This window comes from Acipenser ruthenus, chromosome 14 (assembly GCF_902713425.1).
Source record: "Acipenser ruthenus chromosome 14, fAciRut3.2 maternal haplotype, whole genome shotgun sequence".
In the NCBI taxonomy this organism is placed as follows: Eukaryota; Metazoa; Chordata; class Actinopteri; order Acipenseriformes; family Acipenseridae; genus Acipenser; species Acipenser ruthenus.
The window spans coordinates 19338831-19350970 of NC_081202.1; the positions used below are offsets into that span (position 1 = coordinate 19338831).

At 36.4% G+C, this 12140-nt stretch overlaps 1 protein-coding gene across 2 annotated transcripts in view; it reads left to right on the forward strand.

Annotated features, from left to right (window-relative positions):
- The first annotated feature begins 2738 nt into the window (after positions 1-2738).
- The window catches only part of LOC117419481 (metabotropic glutamate receptor 8-like), a 148484-nt gene continuing 139082 nt past the window's right edge, over positions 2739-12140 (forward strand). The window contains exons 1-3 of one of the 2 annotated variants that reach the window (XM_034032252.3): positions 2739-3008; positions 3259-3314; positions 7062-7888. In XM_034032252.3, coding sequence (XP_033888143.1) covers positions 7382-7888 — 507 coding nt within the window. In that variant the 5' untranslated portion in view covers positions 2739-3008; positions 3259-3314; positions 7062-7381. The remainder of the gene's footprint in view (positions 3009-3258; positions 3315-7061; positions 7889-12140) is intronic. The other variant, XM_034926190.2, reaches the window with a different exon arrangement.

The window sequence follows — 12140 nt, forward strand, 5'->3', positions numbered from 1 at the left end:
CCTTTTCTTGGATGTATTGTCTCGCTTGCTTGCCGTTTAAACATTAAAATCATTATATATGTCCCTTGCACCCAAACACCCAGTTTTCTTTACTATGCCAAACAAACTTTGCAGTAAACTGCACTTTTTCCTCTGATGTAATTTCCTGGTACACCAAAAAAGGTCGGAGCAGTCTGCAAGAACGTATCTGGTTTGGCAATAAATACAAACACTGATATATCACTATTGTAAAATAATTTGATTTAGTTATTTTTTCCCATATATATATTGTTTCATTTTATGGTCATTATTATGGAAAATATTAGATAGACATGCAGCCTTGTATCAAAACATTCTACAAAGTAAAATGATACCATCTGCTTGTACGCTGATTGGCAGACAGTTTATCTTCCAACACGATAAAGACCAGAAGCATACGGCTGTGTGGAGTAGTGGTTAGGGCTCTAGACTCTTGACCAGAGGGTCATGGGTTCAGTCCCAGCTGGGGGACACTGCTGCTGTACCCTTAAGCAAGGTACTTTACCTAGATTGCTCCAGTAAAAACCCAACTATAAATGGGTAATTGTATGTAAAAAAATAATGTGATATCTTGTAACAATTGTAAGTCGCCCTGGATAAGGGCGTCTGCTAAGAAATAAATAAATAATAATAACTCTGGAATTCTTGAAGAAAACAAAGATAAAAGTTCTGGAGTGGCCTTCACAATCACCAGATCTCAATCCATTAGAAATTCTTTAGAATGATCTGAAAAAAGCTGTAACCAAGCATTGGGTATCCAGTCTGCCTAAGCCGAAGGAAATATGCAAAACAGAATGGGCCCCAATTTCACCAGCAAAATGTAACATACTGGTTAAGAATTATCATAAACATCAGAAAGTCATAATAAAACAAAAAGAGGACACAAAATACTAAAGCAGGGGTGCCAATACTTGTGTCATGAACAAATACTTTTTTTTATAGACTATTTGTTAAATTATAAGAAATTATGTTTTATTAAAAATAGGCCTTAATCTGTTACCTTGAATTGTAGTATAATAAGCTTTGGGTGCAAAACGTTTGAATAACTTGTATAAAAGAACCAGTGTATTTAAATACGAATTAAAAAAGATTGGTTGATTTTTTAAACATAAGATTTTACATTTTGGACTAGTTGCCAAGATCAGTTACAATCAAAGCCACATTACCAAAAATGCTTTTGTGATGCTGTCAAGATCATTTACCTTGAGCAGCTAATAAAATGTCTTCAGTATCCGAAACTGACTCGTTTGGCCTTATTACATCTTTCACGCATTAATTCACCTACATATACGTTGAAAAAAGCAAATGATCTTGAATACAGAATGACTGATTTAATTATAATTTGCTCCCATTCGTTCTTTTTAAGTTCACGTGGATTCGTGTCAATTAGTAATATACTTTAGGATGTGTGCTCATGTGAGATTGCTGCTTTAATCCATCCCTGTGGTAGAAATGCATTGGTGTATGTCAGTGTCAGTGAAAGGCTGATCAACTGTTGCATTGTTTAGCCACTAGATAGAGCTAGTCTACTGATCAGAACCTGACGTTTGTATTTTGCATGCTAGAAATGCATGTATTGCAGCGTCTGAAAATCAATCTTTTCAACCTAAGAAGCAAGTATTATTGAAAATGTAAACAAAATACACAAATATTGTTGTAGGGTAAATACTGTCCGTGTCTGGGGAAATATGTAATGTATTAAAAACGTGTTATAGGGTATATACAGTAACTTGGCAATATCTAGGCAAATGTTAATTTTGAAAACTTGCTGGCTACTCTAACAATAATGTATTTAAAAATAGAAACCAAGGATAAACCATAAGGCCCCGTATTAACTGGTTTTGTAAACCATTAATTTGGGAAAACTAGATACTAGACACTATTGCTTTCTGTCTTTGTCTGATTTCAGATTGGACGGGGTATTTTTGAATATTTAAATTTAAATGGGCTCCATATACATTCGTGTTCCTCATGGCACCGGGAATAAAATGTTATACATAATCTGAAATTAATTAGCCTTTATATTTACCACTTTATATCAGTGGCCCTGGAACAATTTTTAAAGTGTGGGTGTTGAAATCTACTGCACCCCCAGCACCCCTAGTTCCAGCGCCCCTGCTTTATATTTGTCAGAGGCTCAGTTACACACCACATGCATTATACACTATATATAGTTATCTGTGATTCATTCAATTCAATATACTAAAATCACCGGGTGTTATATTCAAAAGCTAAAATATTTATGCGGATGGGATGTTTCTCCTAGGTAGAGATCTGCTGAGGGAGGACACAGAGTTTAATCTCAATCAATCTCTCTCTCTCTCTCTCTCTCTCTCTCTCTCTCTCTCTCTCTCTCTCTCTCTCTCTCTCTCTCTCTCTCTCTCTCTCTAAGCAATGAAAAATATACTTCAGTTGTCAATGCATTTAAACATAAAACAGAAATATTAATAGTACAATGTTTTTTTTTAAATCTAGAATCTATACGTTTCTATAAATTCAGTATTTCAATTCTTTTTTTCAGAATATTGTCTGTGCCCCTTTACAACTCTAATAACTATGCGTAAGTGTTTTAATTAATGCAAGGGGTTAGTTCGCCGAAATGAGATTCTGTTCTGTCCATGTCAATGATACTCAATAGTATGTGTAAAGTGTTATTTTTTTACTGCCATATATAACACATGTATGTAAAATTCCAGTTATGTATTCCGTAGTAACGCAAAAAAACATGTAAAAAGTAAAACAATCTGAGGAAGAAAGCCTCATTGCCTGTGGATTGATTGAACGGCTGATACTGAGCATCTGATGAGGATTAGAATGAGAGTTGAGAAGACCACTCACTGCCAGTGGGAGTATTTTGCTATTCATTTGGAGGAGACGTGCTCCTCCTTTCTCGATTCGCTGTCCCTTTCAGCACCAAGAACAGTTACTAATGCAGCTTCAAGCGGGCTGAAAAGAGCAAGAGGAAACTGGAGTAAAATGCAGAACAGCAGGTACGTACTGAAATAAGTTATTTTTAGTGTAATCGTTCCTTTTATTAAGTCATATTGGAAGCATGGGTGTGATTTCTGCATCAAGTGTTCTGACTGTATTTTCTCTGGGCATAGACCAGATAAGATAATCTGCTGAATGTAACAATGTGCCATAATCTTTTGTCTCCTACTTCTAAATGATATCTGTGGAGCTAAAAAAAAAATTGGATCGGCATGTGAACAAGAATGTCATGTATTTTTATCTTCAAAGGAATTGGAGATACCACTGATTTAAGAAAAAAAAAATCTACCAAAACAGCGAACCAGGTACGTTATACAAAAGGTGTTACAATTACTTTCATTAAAGTGCTGTAAGAGGAATGTTGTGGGCATTTGAACAAACTGTATAAAAACATATGCTCAATTTGCCGGGAAAATTTGCCATAGTAAGTGTGCGTTTTCTTAATTTGTATTTTTTGATATGTTCTTTGCAGTGCAGTATATTTCCCACGGAACTTCCTCATGCAGCTCTAATAATTCAATATGCTTCGACAAAAGAACAAACATAAAAAATAGAAACTTTCGCGCCAGAAAGTCTATTACTGTACTACAGTTACTAATAATATTAATATTTAATAGTATTTGACTATATGCTGTATTGAACACATTAGTATTTTTTTATGCTAAGGCATGAAATACCATGATTTGTATGCTTCTGCAACTAAAAGAGGATTCTGTATGTATTACTAATTCAATTTAAGCATCAAATTACGTCACAAATGCTACTGCCTAGAACCAAATGAAACGTGTTTCATTAAAAAAAAAAAAAAAAAAACACATTGTGATTGTTTGGGGACACAAAAAAGATAGAAGCTTTTAGAAATTTGAAATGCAGCCGGCTGCCCGCTTCTGCTCACATTTTAATTAAGGGTTGTCTATCCTTCCCCATCACTTATGTGTGATATATTGAGATTTTGAACACTGTTGTCAAAAAAAAAAAAAGAGTTTAAAATGAACTGTTGATGCACTATAATAATTACTAGTATGCTTTTTTATTTTTTATTTTTCTTATGAACATGTTTTACATTTCCCCAAAGGATTTGTTTCCGGTTGTGTTTAATCTGACATGATCCGTGTCAGCATGATTAATTATGTCAGATTATCAGTAACAATTAACATTTTGAGTATAGAGAGGATTAAAATGATACATTCTCCTAGCAACAGGGCTACAAAAGCTATCTGTTCCACAAAATAGCGTGACGATCCCTAGAGGATTGTACAGTTGGAGAAAATGTAATAGAATCGCCAGAAGATGCTTCGTGTTTGACACATACCGGATCGTGTAAATTAAAGGAAGATTGGAGAGTGCTTCTTTCCAGTGTAATTGTTTTTGGGGAAGGGTGCAGGTTACATATGTTCAGTGCTGGAAAGTAATCCACGCAGACTACTCTGTTCTTCCTGTTAGCTTTCTTTGGACTTCTATTATTACTAGTGTTATTTATTGATATTATATTATTTCTTGGACGATTTATTGGATTACTGTCAATAGTCACAATTTATTTAGCTATCCGAGATGTAATTTCCTATAAGATGCTTATACTCGCAAAGAAGCCCGTACAGTTGGTAAAAATATGGCAAATATTTTATAGAATATTATACGATTAACTTAAAACTAACCGACTTTCAATTCAGGGACATGTTTAGAAATTAATCTGACAACCAAGCGAAATGTGGATAATATTCTAAATGCCGATAAATCCTAAATTATCTAAATGAAGCACTAGTATCAGCTATGCCAGGTAACCTGAAATAATATGCACTATCCCTGAGAGAATAAAATAAAATGGCTACAACTGCATTGCATTTTATTGAGCAAATTCTTGTATACAGACGATTACATCGCATCCCTATTGCCATAGATCTGGGGAAGCATTATGTTCCTATCAAGTTGATATTGATATCTTTGGTAATATTCCTGCATTTGAAGGGCAATATCACATATAGTATTATTACCGTACTGCATTATGTAGTCAATACATTTTCATAACGATATGAAGGTTTGGTATACGACGATTTTTTTAAAAGGGAAAATATGTTTTTATCAACAACACCAATGAGAGGTTGAACATTTGACATGTCTGGACGACGTTTAAAAAATGTATTGGATTTTAAATCTTAAATTCTGAAATTCTGTAATAAGTATTCATATTAACTGATTGAGGTATACATTCTTTAACCAGATTGTAATAAATTAGCTACATTCGGATTTATGACATACAAGCACCACCATGTTAGACATTGTCATCACTGAGATTTAAATGTAATCAATTGCAAGGCATTTTATCACCAATAATGTGGTTAAGCCTGAGTTGTTCTTATTCTGAGAAGGTTTTCAATGCTGAAATAAAGCAGTGCTGATCAGTATCTTGGTTAATGTAGTATAAGATCAATTGTCTGTTTTAGTATGTTTTGGAGTTCCCAACTGCACTTTATGTAGCAGAGGGCTTTAATAGTTTTAAGAGGTCATTATAGACTAGAGGAACTGTGTTTTCTCTTGTATGCAGCTGTCAGCTTTGAAGAACTCCTGCTTCAAAGAATTTCAATGGTTGACCAGATATTTTAGGGCTTGATCCCATGTAACATATACACTGATTGCTACAAGTTAAGGTCAAATGGTGAAGACAAATCGTTTCCTATTTTTCTTTCTACAAGCTAGTGGTTCCACGACATTCAAACATTCTTTTGTCTTAGAGTGTATAATACATGAATTATATCCTTCCCCTAATGTTAATAGTGCTTTTAATTACCAAAAATATAAATAAACGTCTGTTTATAGGATGTTTAGAAACAATACAGCATGTGAAATAATTAAAAGGTGGCAAACAGTGCAGAATGCATGTCAATTGCATTTAAAAGAGTAATGTCATGGGACATTACAACAAAAGCCCTTAATGAAACTGAAGACCGGAGGCACTAAAAACAACATTATTATCCTTATGTGCTTCCTCAATTGATGACCCTGGTTTGTCATTTATGCAGACAATGAATAATGGTCAGTAAAATATTAGGATGCCTATTCATAGTATCTTGCAAAAGGGCCAATGGCAGATGTTATTACTCGTCAAGAAATAAAACACTTAAAAAATAAGAAGCAACCGTTTAGTGCTAACAAAACCAGCAATTGTGCTAGACATGGCACCACACATCTAGTGCTATTGCAGGTAGTTACACAATGCTGCTTGTATTTATGTTTTTGACAGAACAGAACATCTTTATTCAGGAAGATCAGAGTGAAAGGTGCAACACAGATCTATTTAGGTCAGCACTAAGAGTGAATAAGGCTGATCTTTAGGAGACTACAACTTAGTAGTGCCTTTGGGTGGTTAAGAATCTCACATTTTCAAGAGTTGTGCTTAAATTAAATTATAATTAGCTAGAACCGTATGGAGTATCTTGCCTGACAGTATATCTTGTGGGTCTTGAATGAAAAAAGATTGCTCCATCAGCAGACTTTCTTTTTTATGTGTGATGTCTTACAGTTACTAAGTCGTAGTAAATTCTCCAAAGAGAATGGGTGTTTTGGTTTTCGCTCTTCCTTAATTAAAAGCGAGTCTCCTGGATTTCAATGCGGAAAAACAAAAACACTTTCAATGTTAATCATGTGCTCTATTATTAACAGTTTATGATTATAATAGTCAGACAAACATGGTGATTCATAGAACCTTCCAATATATATGCATGGATATTTGTACAGAAATATCAAGACTTCCATGCATACATATTATTATACTTTTGAAGCATTTTGAAGTAGTTTAGAAAAATACAATGCTTATCACATACCTAGACACTTGTAATAATGTATCTTGCACTCGGTGCCAGGTGTTTAACATTCGTAAGGGAATTTTCAGTGCATTAAACTGTGAGTATGTGTGTGTGTGTGTGTGTGTGTGGGGGGGGGGGTGTGTGTGTGTGTGTGTGTTAAAGAAAACAAGGCAATATGCTATGAAATTAAAAATGCATTAATAATCATTGGACTAGATACTAAAGCTATTTTTATTGATGCATCTTTTGCAGGACACTGAGAGCAGATGAAAATTAGGAATATAATGCCTTCAAAATCATACTGAGACTCAGCAGCAGCATTGCACTTCAGGATTCCTTTGGCACTCCAAAAGATACATTTTTCAAATGCAAGGCACATGTGGCAGAGATGTTATAAAAATCGACAGCCATCCTTCTGTGAACAGCATTGATTTGTCGACCCGCTGCATGGCTCTGAATTGATAGTGGGTTGGGACTGATGGTCGTGTTTATGTTGTGCACCTTCAGATGGTCTGTATACTCTAACCAGAAGAACCTTCACTTCTTTGACAGTTGCTGTATCTTAAGCAAACATGGTGAGGGAAAGGAAGAGATCTTTTTCCTGCCAATGCTTCTTTCTACTGACAGCCAAATACTGCTGGCTGCTCACCATGCAAAAAACAGAGGCCCAGGAACATGCCCATTCCATCCGCCTGGAAGGTGATATCATTTTGGGAGGACTTTTCCCTGTTCATTCTAGAGGAGATCGAGGCGTGCCTTGTGGGGATTTGAAGAAGGAAAAAGGGATCCATAGACTGGAAGCTATGCTTTATGCCATAGACCAGATCAATAAGGATCCTGACCTCCTTCCTAATGTCACGCTGGGTGCCCGGGTCCTTGACACTTGTTCCAGGGACACTTATGCCTTGGAGCAGTCTTTGACATTTGTGCAAGCTCTCATTGAGAAAGATGCATCAGACGTAAGGTGTGCCAATGGGGATCCCCCTATCTTCGCCAAGCCTGACAAGATTGTTGGAGTAATAGGTGCTGCTGCAAGTTCAGTGTCAATCATGGTTGCCAATATTCTAAGACTTTTTAAGGTAAGATCTTACTTTTCTGAATATGTTCTGTGTGTGGGGTATAGAAATAAAAACATAGGTTTCCTATTACTGGTAATACAATCTTGGAATAGCTGTCAATTAAAAAGGACAGTTTTGGGGGTCTAAATACCACCAGTCTATTAATCAAGCTGGGTCCACCAGGTTTTATTTATTTATCCACTTAATAACAATACTAAAAGCTGTACAACAAATCAGGTTTCAAATTTAGGTTAACGTATTGAGATCCTCTGCTGTTTAGTTATACTGCTGTTTCTCTGTCTCACAAATACAATGCCGTCCCAAATACTACCAATACATCCTTGTATTTTCCTCCCTAGAAATATACTTCTGCTACGGTTACTGCTACGTCTGGTACAGCCCTTGGTGCAGTACCAGTCTGGGCAATCATCATTGGCAGTCTTTCTCTAGCCATTCTGCATACTTAGAGAATGTACAACCTTATGGTGTCCCAATGCATTTATACAGGGCTCCACTGAATAGCATGCTCATGCTTGAAGAGGAGGAGGATGTTCTATTAAGGGATACTAGAATGTTTAATATGCAAAGGGATCCGAGTGGGAAAAATGTCATAGGGTATTAAAATAAAAGCTAGAAAAAACAGCATTTGTCTGAATGAAACAATTGTCTTTTAAAGTACAAGTCAGTCTGACAGGTGTTTCTGCAGCCATAGCTTAGTGACACAAAAAAAGGGGTAAACAATGTATTTTTGTTGGCTCTCGCTTAATAGGCTTTGCTGCACTTCTCACTGTGGCAGTGATGTGAAACACAGACAGTGATGAAGAAATCACATCCTCTGGTGCATTCCTAATCTGTTTGGATTGTTCCATAAAGTAATGGAAAAAAACCCTGTGTTATACACAAGTCACGCTTCTGGAGATCTTTGCATTTCAATTTTAAAGCCAACAGCTAAAAGGGACAGCTCCACTGTTAAATAAACATCATCATGTTAATGTATGTTTCATAGAAATACAACATGGCACAGTATGATTTAAATGCAGTATAACAAATTGATATGAAATGTAACCAGACTTACCCCAGTTTTCTCCCCAATTTGGAATGCCCAATTATTATTTTTATCCCGGTTCACCGCTGCAATTCCCCGGCAACTCGGGAAACGGAGACTGAAACACACGTCCTCCGAAACACGCGTCCTCCGAAACACGCGTCCTCCGAAACGTGTTCCTGCCAATCCATAATTTTTCGCACTGCAGGTCCACAGCGAAGCCACCAGACCTATAGTGCTGGAGGACAACACACATCTGAATGGCTCCACTGCAAACCTGCAGGCGCCCTATCAGCCACAGGGATCGCTGGTGCGCGGTGAACCGTGGATTGCCCTCCCGACCAAAGCCCTCCCTACCTGGGCATCGCTCAGCCAATTGTGCGCCGCCCCCTAGGAACCCCCGGTCACAGTCGGCAGTGACATAGCCTGGATTGGAACCTGCGATCTCCAGGGCGCATCCTGTACTCCACGCAGCTCCTTTACTGGATGCGCCACTCGGGAGCCCCTACTGCATTTTTTTAAATGATCATTTCTTTATTTTACACATTAAGATACATGAAAAAATGTTTGAAAAAACAAAACAAAAACATAAATGATAACTGAAAATATAATTGCACACAATGAAGCATCGAAATCATAAACATGTTCTGGAGGCGTGAGTTAATGAAACACATGAAAAAAAGCTTTATCACCCAAGTGGGTTTGAGTAAAGGCAGCTACACACCAGACGCGATGCGACAAGTGCAAATGTGCAGTGAAGCAACAAAATTAATAAAACTCACACCACAGATGACAAGAAAGGCGACGTGGGGGCGACACTAAATAAATAGAATTGAATCCTATTTTTTGGGATTTTGTCGCACGACAACTAGGGAATTGAGCAATCAGAGAACAGCTTCAATGCACGTGATCCAGCAGAGTGAAGCAGTACCCAAAATGACGGAGGAAACAATAATACTTGATGTGGAAAAACACCCACAGATGATCATTGCAAATATAAAGATACAGAGATGAAAGATAATATATGGGAGTCCATTTCAAAGGAACTGGATAAGCCTGGTATGTATGATTTATTGCCATATATGTTGAAATACCATCAGAGAAGACACTCATAATTTCCACATAATGTTGATGAATATGTACCAATCTTGATCATGGTTTTGTCAATAGCAATTTTAATAGTTTTATAGATATGGCAGTTTTCAAATCTGTCACATTGCATCTGTGTCACTTCAGGTGTGTATGGTCAAGTTGCTATGAAAGTATCTTGTCGCCCATTGAAAAAATCATTATGTCTGGCACGTAGCAGCATTTAGTAAGGGGAAAAACCATGAATTATTGCTGAGGCCATTATTGGTTTGACCTCAAGAGATGTTAGAACAGATACAATGCAGAGTGGAGAGTGGTAAACTTAAAATGACACCTCATTGTCAAGGACTTCTTTGTAATGCCAATACCAGCCTGGGAAGCTGACTGTGACTGTTGGCAACCTGTAAATTAACTCACAATTACAACCCCTGACAGCTTCACACAGCCCACAACAATGACTTTGGCTGCTCTTTTCTGTAATGCAGCTGGAAACAGAAGTTATTTCCAAGGGGCAGTTGGTTCTTTGTTCCTTCAGTTTCTTCTAAGGGAAAAGGATTCAGTGTCATGTAGTAATGCATTCGGTATCACATGTCAGAATCTCTCAAGGGGCTGTAGATATCGAGAACCTTTAGTAGAATTAGTTATGCTGGAGTTTTAGTAATTCATTAATCATTTGCTTCCAAATTTAGCCATTCCCTGCTGTGTACTTCAGCTATGGCCAATAGTTTTGCATCACCCTATAGAATGAACTCATTTTGTCGAGTGAAACCTGCTAAATAATGTTACGTTAACATATTGAATCACATACTGCTTTGCAGTTTTCCATATACTTAACAAAAAACAAAAATTGAAAAATATGACATTTCGAAATTTACCATTAAATATGGTACTACTATTATAGCTTCTGGTAGACGTTTGTGATATCAGTTTGTAGTTGATTACGTCATCAAATTATGTTTTTATAGGTTTTTTTTTTGTTAAATTATGTCTCAATCCTAAAATTGTAGATGATGCAAAACCTTGGGCCATAGCTGTAGGTATTACTGAATGTGCAGAACCAGAAATACACTCACTGAAATGGTTAAAGAAATTATACAGTATATAGTGGTTTGTAGGCCTTGTAGCATACCTTGGTTATTGAATATGAGGCCAAGGTTACCAAATACCATTGTTAATTACTGAAGGTCAAGCTGTTTCAATATCAAATCTGTTAAGGCACGTAAGTCAAATGTCAAAGTTCACAGTCGAACAGGAACTGCATCAAAGCAGTGAGGGAAAGATCTGTGTTGTACGCTAATAATTGAGATTGATTACACACATCATTGAAGGACACCAAAAAACAGTGAGAGTAAAAGCAGAATTAGCAAACAGATGCACACCAATTCGCATCATACGTGTCTGGGATACATTTTGTATTGCCTCTTTATTTAATAATTTATAATTGCAAATGCAATTTTAATTGTTCTTATTAAATTCATGCTTTTATACAAGAATGGAAAATGCGTTCATACAAGAATGGAAAATACTTAACCAAACGTGGTTTAAAGCTGAAAATTACTTCACTTTTACTTTACAGCGAGTTACGAAACAATAATAGGGTATCTGCATTCAACATGTCTAACTGAGGAGTCATAGAAGAAGACATTTATAATTAGAACGTTACTGTGAGATTTGAGCAAGAGCATCAGTGGTTACTGATTCATAAAATATTTTCCCAGCCGAATACATTTTAACACACAATGCATCTTCCCAAGATCTTTGGGGAAGAAGAATATGTGAGTTATGTGTACAAACTGGTTTCTTGCATTAAATGCTTCAGTACTAAATCAGATTATCTTCTAATACAGCACAGCTTCATTTAAATGTTTACAAGAGGGGAATGTTTTTGTATTAGTTTTTTTTTTCTCCTCCAAATGATATACTGTCTGCAGCTACAATATATACCATGTTGGCACAATTATGAGAAAGACCAGGGTATACTCTTCAGTATAAGTTCACACATTTGACTTGGCTAAATTCAATCTCCCATTCAGTAATTTATATGATGCTTATTTTATTTTTCAACCCTTACAGGACATCCTTAAAAAATGAGATGCTGTAGTTAGAATCAACCCACAGTTAGAACATTGTCCTTTAAGT